The sequence below is a fragment of the Canis lupus genome, chromosome X (genome assembly GCF_003254725.2).
Source record: "Canis lupus dingo isolate Sandy chromosome X, ASM325472v2, whole genome shotgun sequence".
In the NCBI taxonomy this organism is placed as follows: domain Eukaryota; kingdom Metazoa; phylum Chordata; class Mammalia; order Carnivora; family Canidae; genus Canis; species Canis lupus.
The window spans coordinates 101,861,031-101,875,651 of record NC_064281.1 but is presented as its reverse complement, the minus strand read 5'-3'; the positions used below and the strand labels follow the sequence as shown (position 1 = coordinate 101,875,651).

The 14,621-nt window shown below is 38.0% G+C and overlaps 1 protein-coding gene across 13 annotated transcripts in view; it reads left to right on the top strand.

The window, feature by feature from the left end:
• The first annotated feature begins 1,163 nt into the window (after window positions 1-1,163).
• The window catches only part of ZNF280C (zinc finger protein 280C), an 81,009-nt gene continuing 67,551 nt past the window's right edge, over window positions 1,164-14,621 (top strand). For 11 of the 13 annotated variants that reach the window (XR_004813012.2, XR_003129476.3, XR_003129475.3 and 8 more), the window contains exons 1-3: window positions 1,164-1,324; window positions 11,382-11,427; window positions 11,554-11,606. Coding sequence is in view for 9 of the 13 variants with exons in the window: in XM_035711872.2 (XP_035567765.1) it covers window positions 11,570-11,606 (37 nt within the window). In the remaining 4 variants the exon portion in view is untranslated. The remainder of the gene's footprint in view (window positions 1,325-11,381; window positions 11,428-11,553; window positions 11,607-14,621) is intronic. The other 2 variants (XM_049107276.1, XM_049107273.1) reach the window with 1 other exon arrangement.

The window sequence follows — 14,621 nt, the reverse complement described above, 5'->3', positions numbered from 1 at the left end:
AGAGGCAGAGACACAGGCAGCGAGAGAACCAGGCTCCATGCAGGGAGCCCGACGTGGGACTCAATCCTGGGTCTCCAGGGTCACGCCCTGGACTGAAGGAAGCACTAAACCACTGAGCCACCAGGGCTGCCCTGCACATTTCCTTTTGAGAGAAAATTTGCTTACCAGGGTTTTCTAATCTTCTTGGTTGTTATATTTTCCACGAAAAAAGAATAACTTGGAGTGGAATTTTGATTTGGTTTGTAAATGTTTTCTGATCATCCCACTGAGGCAATTTGATGTTCCCCTCTCCTAATTTTAGTTTGGATGTGGAGGCAGAGAAAAGTATGTTGGGTCTTTAGTGTCTAGTGAATAGGAGTGGGGAAAAGCTTCCCTCCATGTGCTATAGATTTGCAAGTCTTAAATTTCATGTCTGTGCCAAAGGAGATGGTGGGCAGGCTGCAGGTTGGTGTGATTCAGCGACTGAATTTGTGTACCTGTTAAGATTTTAAGTCTGGGTAATTTGAGAATGGGGCAACTAGTGCCATAGACCTTCTGAAGGTCTATTGGGAGAAGAAACTTTCTTTACTGTTCAGAACACAACGTGTTTAGAGAGTGTTTGTGCAAGCAGTATCTTGGAACATGGTTTTGGTTTTTCTTTGGTAAATGTATACTTTTCTTAACATTTTAATAACATAATAGTTATTATGTCATAATAGACATCTTTATGACAGGAATAACAGAGTTGCAAGCGAAGCTATATTATTTAAAACAAATTTGATGAAAGTAACCAATAACCTAAATAATCTTTTATTCCTTTTACTCATCTGGTTTATGTCTTTGCCTCTCAGGTACAATATTTCTTTTTATTGGTGTTTCTATCTCTTACATAAAAAGACGTTCTGAATACACATCTTCATAGTGTGCAGCCCAAATTTCAGGATTGCAACTCAGGTTGAACATTGAATTCACTGAGGAGATTGGCAACACCGTGGGACCTTTAATGCTGGCCCTCTGCCAGCAGCTCAAGTCCCACGGCCCACTGTAAGAGTACCTTTGCCTTCGAGAATGTGTAAGACCACGCACATGTGCGCGCCACCCTCCACTGTCGGTTAGAAAAGAAACCCGGATGTGCAGGGGCGGGGAGGAGCTGGCGTCTACCCATGAGGCACTGCGCGTAGTTATATACTTTTGCCGTGGTCTGAGGCGCTCATTCCGCGCTGGGAGTCGCCGAGGCCGCCACTGTTTTTGTGGCCGCCGCCTAGTGTCTTCGCGCTCCTCCCTTTCCTCCTCCTCTTTCTCCTCCTCCTTCGAGTCTCAGTCAGGGCGACCTGCACAGCTCGCGGTAAGTGATCCCCCGCCCCCGCCTGCTTCTCGTTGATGCAGGCAGCGGCTCCGCCACACGGCCAAGGCCTCATTGCTCTGAGGGTGGCCGCGCCGGCTCGGCTCTGAGGGGGGCAGGTTGAGGGTCTGGATGCTGGTGTGTGTTGCTAGGATCGCCCAGGGAGCGGGGGAGGGGACGAACTTGGCGGCACGGTGGCGGGTGGGCCACCATCTTGCGCCAGCCCCGGCGGGGGAGGGATCTCGAGAAGGTAGCTGCTCGGCGGCAGGGTTTGGCGGCCCGCTCAGGCCGCCCGCTCAGGCCGTGGCCGGGCGGGCCGCCGCCACCGCTGCCTCCTCACCACGCAGGGCCTATGCGTCTGTCAGTCCTCAGCTTGGTTTTGGCTCTTCTTTCTCAAGACAACTCCCTTTGGTCTTTTGTATATTTGATACCAATATTTGGCGAGACCCGCCCACCCTCAAGTCTCTTCAGTCTTAAGAGACCAGAGAAGGTTCCGAACTTTCTGGCTTCTGGGTCCCTTAGGCCCCTCCTTTCAGTACAGGTTTCCTCATCCAGGTTACTGGTCATTCAGTGCTGATACCCTTGTTCTTGGCAAAGGGACTGTGCTGCACATTGTAGAAATCGTGCTCCATTCAGTTATTGTCTAGAAGAGAAGAGCCCTAAGGAGAAACGTGGAGTTAGATACGTAATTTTCTAGCAGGGAGCTTTGCACGTTTTGCTGAGATGGAAAAAATTATTTCATTTTGAGATTTTATCCTTCCCTAGACACAGAGGAAGTTCCTCTTAAGTTATCTCAGTTTTAATGCTTTTTTAAAGGAGAAATCATAGAAGAAAATATCAAGTGTACCTAGCTTCTGCTAGCACAGGAGATCTTCATCCAAGGGATTCTCTTTGTTTGCAAAGATTTTTTTTTTTTTAATCTGTGAACTTAAATTCTGCCTTTATTGTTTTCACGTTTGGACTGAATTTTAATGTCTTTTAGGGCCATTAAACATAAAATTGAAACCAAGAAATAGAGTTTCAAACTACAAAAGTCTCCTCTAAGCATTTGTGAGATGTCCTGTTTTGGGGGTTACTGTAAAAACTCAAGTTGTCTCTTAAGGAGACAGAGCTTTACTGAGCTTATGAGGGAACTGGTTTGCTTATAAGTTAGGAGTGTGTGCCCTTGGTGCTTTAACTTCGGTACAAATCCCGCTATAATTGCGTCTTTCATTTGTATATTCATTGATAAACGTTCCTTTTAATGTGAGCTGTGGAGGGTTGGTAGAACTGTTTAGAAGGTGAGGAGATAGCCTCAAGGAGAAGACTTTCCCTGAGGCCACTTGGATAGGAAATGATAGAAGCAGTTATTGAACCTAGGTCTTCTGACTCCTCCAATGCTCAGTTCACTGTTATGCCCTACTTTTCATGGGAATGAGGTGGTCAAGGAGAGTAAGCAAGGACACTCATCTAAAAAAAATACATGAGATATTTTTCAATCCCCCTTTCCTTTTTATGTTTTCATTTTTAAGGCTTCATATCTTCTCAACTTTTTCGTATTTAACTAATCCCGTTACTATTTTCAAACATATTGAAAAGTTGAATAATAGGATCCCTGGGTGGCGCAGCGGTTTGGCGCCTGCCTTTGGCCCAGGGCGCGATCCTGGAGACCCGGGATCGAATCCCACGTCGGGCTCCCGGTGCATGGAGCCTGCTTCTCCCTCTGCCTATGTCTCTGCCTCTCTCTCTCTCTCTCTCTCTCTCTCTCTCTGACTATCATAAATAAATAAGAATTAAAAAAAATAAAAAATCTTTAAAAAAAAAAAAAGAAAAGTTGAATAATAGCCCATTCTTCCATCAAAAGTAGTTATGATGTTGAAGGGCTCCAAATTTCAGCGTCCCTGTTCAACCCATTTTCCTCACTTACGTTTTCTAGTCCAATCTGGTTTTTTCAGCACAATGTTTTACTACCCAGCACCGGCTTTTTTTTTTTTTTTTTTTTTTTTTTTTTTTTTTTTTTGGTAGAAAAGGAGAGTTAAGTGGAAAGAGTATATAATTCTGTACCCCTGCTTCTCTCCCATTTGGTTTTTTTTTAATTCCAGAGGACATTTAGAACCATACCAAAAAATTTTTGTTGCTGTTGTTATACTAATTGTACAGGAAAAATACTTAGATGAGAAGTGATTTTTGTGAATAGAAGGTAATACATATTTTAGTGAGAGGATATAGGAAACTTCTACTGAAAACATAGCTTGTTATTTCAAAAGTAACTTTTTGGGCAGCAGTTTAGTGCCGCCTAGCCGCCTTCAGCCCAGGGCGTGATCCTGGAGACCTGGGATCGAGTCCCATGTCAGGCTCCCTGCGTGGAGCCTGCTTCTCCCTCTGCCTGTATCTATCTCTCTCTCTCTCTCTCTCTCTCTCTCTCATAAATAAATAAATAAATAAATATTTTTTAAAAAGTAACTTTTCAAAGAACAGAAATATTTATGATATATTCACTCATTAAATATATAATCCTGAATAATTTTTTCTGTCCTGCTTCAGAGAAGGACTTAAAAATGTTTGGTTTTCATCAGATTTTAAATAATGACTCAGGAAGATGTGGTTTACTCAATGATTTGTATCAAAAATGTGTTTTTGATTCATTCTCTGCAAAGCAGTTTTCTTTTAAGGAGTGGTTTTATTAACTCTCACTATGTCAAGGAAAGTATTGATCACTGTATCATCTGGATAAAATGGACCATTTTTACTTTATTTTTTATATTTTAAGTCATTTTACAAATAATTTTCATAAAAATAGTGAAGTCAACTTTATTAGTTATTTAACAAGGATTGAAACATGGTTTATTTATTTGTATATATTTAGAAAAAATACATTTCAGAAACTGATAAAAATAATTCAGCTATCTTTTATTAAAACAGGTATTAAAGACATTTGCAAAAATAAATCAATGCCACTCTTATTGAATTTTTTGTTTTAGAAAATAGTTATCTTCATTAAAAATATTTATATGAACATGTAATGGATTTATTACTTTAAATAATACATATTGAACTTTTTTCTCATTTTCAATTTCTAATATGGTAAGTATCAATAGATCTCCATATAAACAAAAAAGCTCATTTGTGTCCTCAAGTTTTAAGACTACAAAGAAGTCCTGAGATGTCCTGAGACCACAAAGCTTGAGAACTACTGATATGGTATACTTTATTGGTAACAGTATCTTTTATAGTTCTTTATATGAACTAGAGTATTTTCTTTGTAGCGCTTACATTCATCAACTTGCATGACTTCCAGTAAAGAAGGAAAACTTGAGCAAAATAAAGCCAAGTACTGTACAGTAAATTTTCTTGTGCTTTATTTGATCTTCCCAATAGTGCTACAAGGAAGATATTACTGTTTTTATGTTACAGGTAGTAAAACTAAGCTCAGAGAGGTCGATTAAACATCCTTTATGTTTGGCAATCAGAAAGTGGTAGATTGAAAATCCTGTTATTCAGCTCCTATGTCAAGTGTTTTCATTATTATACTCTACTCTTTTATTTGACATTTTCCATAGTGGGTAAGTTTAACTCCTATAAATGTGAATTAACTAATAATATTTCCTGAGGTTGCTTTAGTAATTAGTGGTTATAGAATATCTTATGAAACTTATATAAAATATTTTATTATATAATTTGGCTTTGAAAAGTCAATTATTTTAGTCTTTTCTGCAGGTTATGCTCTTTATGTATGAATTACAATAAAAACATATTCTTATAGGTAAAATCTTTACCCTGAATATGATACAAAAATTACTTTGTGGGGTACCTGGGTGACTTAGTCATTTAAGTGTCTGCCTTTGGTTCAGGTCATGATCTCAGGGGTCCTGGGATTGAGCCTCACATTGGGCTCCCTTCTCAGGGGAAAGTCCGCTTCTCCCTCTCCGTTTGCCCCTCACCCCTCACTTGTGTTCTCTCACTTGCTCTCTCTCAAATAAATAAATATTTTTAAAAATTACTTAGCAGAACGTAAATTTTATTATAGTGCTTCATCCCCAAAACTAACAAAAAATGTTTTAAAATATAAGCAATCTTTGCAGTGTTATGCTAATGAACTTAAATCATAATGTCAGCTATTTTCCACAAATAGATGAAATCTGAAAGTTGACAGAGATAAAAAATTGAAAACCTAAATAAAATAAGGGAGAATAGTTATTACAGTTATTAAAGAAATATTTTCTCAAAATATGCAAGGATTTATGTGTTCAGACTTTCAAAAAAAATTCCCACAATATAAAAACTTCTTAAACAGAAATAAGAGGGATCCCTGGGTGGCGCAGCGGTTTAGCGCCTGCCTTTGGCCCAGGGCGCGATCCTGGAGACCCAGGATCGAATCCCACATCAGGCTCCCGGTGCATGGAGCCTGCTTCTCCCTCTGCCTGTGTCTCTGCCTCTCTCTCTCTCTCTCTGTGACTATCATAAATAAATGAAAAAAAAAATTAAAAAAAAAAAAAAACAGAAATAAGATGTGAGCCTAAGTTTTCCTTCTAAATTGTATGTGATTTGTTCCAAAAACCTGGTTTGAGAGTTTTAATTGTTTAGATACCAATGAAATTGTCTAAGGAACCAAGGTATAATCCAGTGTTTCTTGCATTTGAGTACCATACCGATTTCTCTTATTAGAAAGCATTTTCTTTTTTAAAAAAGATTTTATTTATTTATTTATTTGATAGAGAGCGAGAGAGACTCCACAAATAAGCAGAATGGCAGGCAGAGAGAGACGGGGAAGCAGGCTCTCACCTGAGCAGGGAGACTTAAGTGAATTTCGATCCCAGGACTCTGTGATCATGACCTGAGCGGAAGGCTCATCTTCCTACTTAAAATGGTTTAAATATTTCTAGATGGGTGCATGGGTGGCTCAGTCGAGTAAGCATCTGCCTTTGGCTCAAGTCATGATCCCAGGGTCCTGGGATTGAGTCCTGTGTCAGGCTCCCTGCTCCTCAGGGTGTCTGCTTCTCTCTCTGCCCTTCTTCCAACTCGTTCTCTTTCTCTCCCCCAAATAAAGTCCTTTAAAAAATTAAATATCTCGGGCAGCCCTGGTGGCTCAGCCATTTAGCGCCACCTTTGGCCCAGGGCGTGATCCTGGAGTCCGGGATCGAGTCCCACGTCAGGCTCCCTGCATGGAGCCTGCTTCTCCCTCTGCCTGTGCCTCTGCCCTTCTCTCTCTCTCTCTCTCTCTCTCTGTGTGTGTGTGTCTTTCATGATTAAATAAATAAAAATCTTTTTAAAAGTGCAGTACCATGTTAAAAAAATTAAATATTTCTAGAACTCTTACACAATCATAAAACAAAATAATCAAAACCACAAAACCAATGCAATTGGTTTGAATTTGAATCAACTTTAATACATTGAGTATTGTATTTTGATGAAACAAAGTTACTACCTACTTGTATTGCATTTTTCATACCTATCTAAACAATGACAAGATTTTTCTATTTGAATCTTTTCAATACCATCATTTCTATATCTAACCATACTGTCATTTCTCCTTCCTTTAGTGCAATTTTATCGTTTAGATATTTTCTTCCTATATTCTTTAGTTTATTATTAGCTAGCAGCAGTAAAACTGATAGTACTTGATGAAAATGGAGTAGTAAAGACAGACAAAAACTGGACCTCTGATATGATCCAGCAATTTCCACTTCTGGGAATTTATCCGAAGGAAATGAAAATACAAACTCGAAATAATATTTGCACACCCATGTTCATTGCAGCATTATTTACAATAGCCAAAACAATGAAACAACTAGTGTCCATCATTGGATGAATGGATAAAGAAAATTTGGTGTATAGATATAAAATGGACTATTATTCAGCCACAAAATGATGGACCTTGAGGGCTTTATGCTAAGTGAAATAAACCAACAAATACTGTATGGTCTCATTGATATGTGGACTATTTAAAATAAAAGGAACATAACGACACAGAGAACTTCTAGATACAGCTCCGGTGGTTGCCAGAGCTGGGGGTGTGGGATGGGGAGTTTGGTGAAGATAGCCAAAAGGTACAAACTTCTGTGATATGTCTTGGGGATGTAATGTATAGCATAATGACTACAGTTAATAAGACTGTATTATATATATGAACATTTTTAGATAGCTAAAAAGTATATTGTTTTGGATAGAGCTCTCACGCTATCTGCAATATGTCTATTTACCACAGAGATCTGTTTGAAAACTATAGGGGTAATAAGCCACTGATGAGTGTGTTACTGCTCTTGAATGCAAGTACCAGAAACCTAGCTCAAGGTAAATTAAACCAAAAATAACAATTATTCCTTCTTTTAAGAAGCTGAAAATTCTCAATAGATCATCTACTTCAAGCATGGCTAGCTTCAGGTATTTAAATGGTATTATCAGAACTTGAATATTTCCCTACCCTACCTTCTCTTCCTCTACCCCAGAATCTTATGGCTTTGGTATTTGTTGGTTTCTTTCTTAGACATTATTTCTCCACATAGTGACTCCATCACTCCCAGGGTTATATCCTACCAGCTTATTATTTTTTCATCAACTTTACTGAAAGAAAATTCACATAATAGGGGCGCCTGGGTGGCTCAAGTTGGTTAGGTATCCAACTTGATTTTGCCTCAGGTCACGATCTCAGGGTCCTGGGATCAAGCCCAGTGTTGGGCTCTGCACTTAGCAGAAGTCTGATCTAGATTCTCTCTCCCCCCATTTCTCTGCCCTCCCCATCCCGCACTCTCTCTCTCTCTAAAATAAATAAATAAATCTTTTAAAAATTCACATAACATACAATTCAACCATTTGAAGTGTACAATTTAATGTTTTTTTTAATTTATTTTTTATTGGTGTTCAATTTACTAACATACAGAATAACCCCCAGTGCCCGTCACCCATTCACTCCCACCACCCACCCTCCTCCCCTTCTAACACCCCTAGTTCGTTTCCCAGAGTTAGCAGTCTTTACATTCTGTCTCCCTTTCTGATATTTCCCACACATTTCTTCTCCCTTCCCTTATATTCCCTTTCACTATTATTTATGTTCCCCAAATGAATGAGAACATATAATGTTTGTCCTTCTCCGACTGACTTACTTCATTCAGCATAATACCCTCCAGTTCCATCCACGTTGAAGCAAATGGTGGGTATTTGTCATTTCTAATAGCTGAGTAATATTCCATTGTACAAATGCAATGAAACGCCGGGACACCTGCACCCCGATGTTTAATGGTTTTAATATAGTCACAGTGCCATGTAACCATAACGACAGTCAATTTAGAACATTTCATCACTCCCAAAAGAAACCCCATATTCATTAGGAGCTACTCCCCACTTCTCCTCCAACCCTCCCAGCCCTAAGCAACCACTACTGTACTTTCTTTATGAATTTGCCATTTCTGGACATTTCATACAAATGAAGTCATAGAATACATGGTCTTTTTGATTGGCTTCTTTCACTTAATATGTTCCCAAGGTTCATCCATGTTATGGTATATATATCAATATTTTATTCTTTTTATGACTGAATATTATTCCATTGTATAGGTAGATCACATTTTGTTTATCCACTCATCAGTTAGGCATGTGGGTTGTTTCCACTTTTGGCTATTATAAATAATGCTGCTATGCACATTCCCGTGTACAAGTTTTTATATGACCATATGTTTTCAATTCTCTCTTACTTGGAGTGGAATCGCTGGGTCATATGGTAACTTGGTTTAACTTTGTAAGTGACTGCCAAAGTATTTTCCACAGTGTCTGCACCATTTCATATTCCCACCAGCAGCATATGAGAGTTCTAATTTCTCCATATCCTTGCCAACACTTGTTATTATCTGCCTTTTTGATTATAGCCATCCTAGTAGGTATGAAATGCACATAACATACAATTTACCATTTTAACTATTTTGATCTATTAACATTTTTGAGAATTTTGTAGAATTGAACTCTTAAAAAAAATAGATGAATTTTAAATATATAGAAACTGAAACCGTAAAACATCTAAATAGTAATTATAATTATTTATATAAGCAGTTTCCAAAAACTGGATTATATTCCATTAGTTACTTGGAATTCATTCCCCCCCCCCAATAGGAATAGTGTATTAAATACGGGCATAGTATCTCTATCTGAGTCAATAGCTGAAGTAGAGAGTTCTTTTCTGTTCTGCCTATTTTGGTGCCAGCTCCGAGTTGCAGAAACTAGAGACCCTCTGGGGCTGCTATTATGGGAGCTCTAAGGTCCCCATTGCTTGTTTTGCTGGGTTTCTTTGACATTTCTTTGACAGGTGACTTGACCTCCAATATAATTCCTTGCATTGCCACCAAAAATCTGAAATTATGACTTGAGAGGTTTTTTCTGTGTGTGTGTGTGTGTGTGTGTGTGTGTGTGTGTGTGTGTGGTGATAGTTTTGGAGGGCTTGACTGCCTTATTGGATAGCACAGCTTTAGATGAAGTTACTATTCTAATGACATTTGAGGATTTCTGATTTTTTAGAGTGTTTATAAATGTACCAATTGAAGCTCTTTGGTGGCTGTTACAGGCCTCAAAATTCATCTCTAGTCACAGGCAGTGGATATGACTTGCTTATATAAACTACTTGTACATTTAATACTAATTTTAGGTTACTTATGCCAATAGATATTTTATGTGAGCATTTAATAAAAAAGTGTTATACATGAATCCTCATTGGCTATGTAGTTGTGTCTCTTTAAAAAAAAATCTGTTGTTCCTGGTAGCAGTAGGCTTTTAATGCTGAGCAAGAATTGACATGTATTTATTCACTTGACATATGCATTACCTTAATTCTTGTTTAGGGAGAAATGGTAACTATTCAAATAATTGAGTTAAAGATATTTGAATAGTCAGATCTCAGAACCAGGGAAATTTACTTAAGTACAGGATTCACTTGAGATCTTGTGATAGTAATTCAAATATTCATACCTGTAACTTCTTCTGAAGTTAAAGTAGGTTTTTTTCCTTTAGTCTAATTCAGTCTAAATAGTTTGGAATTGGAAAAAGCAGCAAAGCTTGCTTTTACCAGTCTGAAAATAAACACAAATGTGAAGGCTCAGCTCTGTTTATCCTAATACTTTAGATTTCTGATGACTATTTTTTTTACTTTTTTTGTTTTATAACTGAAATAGGTTTTTTTATTTGTGAGAGAGAGAGGACACACGTGCACACACACACACACACACACACACACACACAGAGGGAGCAGGGGCAGGAGCAGGAGCAGCAGACTCACCACTGAGCAGGGAGCCCAGTGAAGGACTGGATCCCAGGACCCTGGGATTCTGACCTAAGCTGAAGGAAGACACTTAATTGACTGGGCTACCCAGGCATCCCTGAAATAGTTTTTAAAAACACATTTATTTTGTTTGTAAAGAATATATGTGCATAAGAATTCAGAACACAAATTCCTGCTTTAAAGAAAGCAATTGAAAAAAATTGATAATGTTTAATATAAGTGCCTTTTTGAAAGCCCAAAGAACTATAGATATATTAGACTAAAGGCAAGGACTATGATTTATTCATCTTATTTTTTCCCCTAGAACTGAGCATATCACTTTGAGCACAGAAGACAATGAATTAATGAATTAATCTATGATGAAGTTTATGCAACTAATTTTCTCTTCCTTGTTCTCTTCCTTGCAGTTAGTGTTAATAAGAAATAAAAATATATAAACTAAAACTTTTTTGTATGTGTTTTCCTGTAATATTTATTTCTGAAATACAGAAAATAAGTAATGGTTAAAGATTAATGTCACTTTAGCATTTCAAAATTGAGATTAACTAAAACATGTAGTACAAATTAATTACTCATATTTACAAAAAGGTGCTTTTCAAAACTTATTTGTAATTTAATAATCTATCAGATTTCTTCAAGTCATAAAGACTTAATACTTTAAACATTTTATTTGCTAAATTTGCATTTACAATTAGGTTAAGTGAGTAGCATGTGTATATCAAACATATCAAACTCAAAAGGTAAGATTTTTGTAGGAGAAAATGATTAAATGTGAATACATTTAATAAATCCACTCTAACAGTAGGTATCTTTATTTTATAGCGCAGAAAACTAAGACCTAACTTGCTGTCTTCTCTTGAGTCATATGGTGAGTTTGCTGGAGATCAAAATTAGACCCAAAGATTTCTGAATCCCAAGTTTCATGTTTCAATATTTGGTGTTAAAGGAATAAAGGAACTCATAAAATTGATGGATGTTATGTGTTGGTGCCTAGGTGACTCTGCAACTTGATGGATGACGACAACGACAACCCTTCTCAATCAAAAAGTAAGTATTGCTGCTGCAAGTGATACTAGTATGCGTGGCTTTTGTACTGATAATCTTGCTTCATGAGAATAGATGAGAGAAACAAGTATGCACATTTAAAAAATACTTAAATTTATTAAAGTAATACATGATCATAGTAAAAGAAGACAACATATAATAAAAATGTCTGTAAAGTAGAAATGAAGTGTTTCTCATCTCCAGAGGTAACTACTATTATTGGTTTGTTGTACATAATAACAAACTATTTTCTCTGCATAGACAAAAAATAAATTATTTCTAAATAAGACCATATTATATATGCTATTATGTGCCTTTAAAATTTTCTTACTCAACAATCTATCTTGAAATATTGACAGTGGTAGTACCCAGTTAAAAAAATAAGGAAGACCTATGTGTCAGACGTGGTATCAAGACTATGGCATTGACATAGATATAAATGATTTTTATATTTTTTAAAGATTTTATTTATTGATTTTTCTATTATCTGTATGTATGTGCCTTTTTTTTTAATTTGGCATTGCCTGACTGCCTAGTTTCTTAGTTCACTGATTATCATGTTAAGTGCTGATGCTTATCCAATAGACTACCAATATCCAATAGACTACCATGTATCGGAGGAGATACAAAGGAAGAAGAAAGTAATTTCTTCACTCTTACTTTGTATCTTAGTTTGGTATGAAACGTGTACAGTTAAGAAATACACATCAAGAGGGATGCCTGGGTGGCTCCGTCGGTAGAGCATCTGACGCTTGATCTCAGGGTCATGAGCTCAAGCCCCATATTAGATGTGGAGCCGACTTAAAAAAAATCCACTTTAAGAAACAGTGAGCATGGGATCCCTGGGTGGCTCAGCAGTCTGGCGCCTGCCTTCGGCCCAGGGCATAATCCTGGAGTCCCAGGATCGAGTCCCACATCAGGCTTCCTGCATGGAGCCTGCTTCTCCTCTGTCTGTGTCTCTGCCCCTCTCTCTCTCTCTCTCTCTGTGTGTCTCTCATGAATAAATAAATAAAATCTTTTTTAAAAAAAGAAACAGCAGTTTGAGATCATATATAGTAAATATTGAACTGCATGGCATAGAATGCCAATGTAGTAAAAGGTGGAGCTAAAACAAGGTCTACTGGTTTATTGAGGAAGCTGTAACTGAACCAAGAGTTGGGAATTAAGATTTTGTTGAGTATTTGCTTGAGGTTCGGTTAGTATTTTATGTAACATTTTTCTCAGTCTACATTGCCACTTCTATTAGGTAGATATTGTACCCATAATAGAGTTGAAAAAACAAGATTCAAGTAATTTCTCCAGTCACACGATTAGAAATGGTGCAATGAAGATTTAAACTATTCAATTTGATGTCAAGTTCATGTTCCTTCTACTATACTTGAATAACGTGGCCAATATAAGGTAAGGAGGAAGAATGTTTTAGATAGAAGAAACACTACAAAGGAAGACTCGAGGGGGCACAATGAGGATGGTGTTTTCAAGTATTCAGAATATGCAAATGCTAAACTGTAAGTTACTCTTTTAATTATTTGACGTAGACCATTCTGTATATGTGTTTTTAAAGTTAGACAAGAGGGGCAGCCCAGGTGGCTCAGCGGTTTAGCGCCACCTTCACCCCAGGGCCTGATCCTGGAGACCCAAGATCAAGTCCCGCATCGGGCTCCCTGCATGGAGCCTGCTTCTCCCTCTGCCTGTGCCTCTGCCTCTGTCTCTCTCTTCTGTGTCTCTCATGAATAAATTTAAAAAAATAAAAATAAATAAAGTTAGACAAGAAAGTTCATAAAACTGGTTACATTTGGAAGAGTGAGAAGGTTTTTGTTTTGTTCTGTATTTTGGTAAGTAAACCACTAAACATTAAACAACATTATGCTGAGAAATGATTTTGGCATATCTATATAGATGAGGAAATTAAATTTAAAAAAAATTTAAAAGAATAGTGCCTATATGTTAAGGTGCTTGGTTTTTTCTAAAGATTTTATTTATTTGAGGTAGAGAGTGAGAGTGAAAGAAAGATCACACAGTGGGGAAGAAGGTGAGGGAGAGGGACAAGGAAAAGCAAACTCCCCACTGAGCAGGGAGCCTGACTCAGGGCTCCATCTCAGGACCCCGGGATCATGACCTGAGCTGAAGGCAGACGCTTAACTGACTGAGCCATCCAGACGCCCCAAGGTGTTTCTTTTGTAAGCCATCCCCAGATCACTATTTTCACACACTAATTTTGAGTCAAAATTAGAAATGACATTTAATCTAGTAAAATTACCTTTAGAAATGATTGCATTTAACAAATAAAGATATTATTGTCTGAAAAAAACAGATGATTATTCTCTATGCCAGAATCCCAGAGTTATTTTGTTTTGTTTTGTTATTTTTTAGTTGTTTCTCCATCCACATCTCACTCCATATATCCAGTACCACTTAATCTGTTCTCATTGCTATTATATTTAGGGGCTCCCTCAATACTTTTTTAAAAGATTTTCTTTATTTGAGGGGATCCCTGGTGGCTCATAGGTTTAGTGCCTGCCTTCGGCCTAGGGCCTGATCCTGGAGTCCTGGGATCGAGTCCCACATCAGGCTCTTGCATGGAGCCTGCTTCTCCCTCTGCCTGTGTCTCTGCTTCTCTATCTCTCTGTGTCTCTCATGAATAAATAAATAAAATATTTTAAAAAATAGGGATCCCTGGGTGGCGCAGCGGTTTGGCGCCTGCCTTTGGCCCAGGGCGCGATCCTGGAGACCTGGGATCAAATCCCACGTCGGGCTCCCGGTGCATGGAGCCTGCTTCTCCCTCTGCCTGTGTCTCTGCCTCTCTCTCTCTCTGTGACTATCATAAATAAATAAAATATATATATATATTTTAAAAAATAAATAAAAGATTTTCTTTATTTGAGAGAGAGAAAGAGAACACAAGCAGGGGCAGGGACAGAGGAAGAAGCAGACTCCCAGTTGAGCAGGGAGCCCAACGCAGGGCTCTACCCCAGGACCCTGAGATCATGACCTGAGCCAAAGGCAGATGCTGAACCA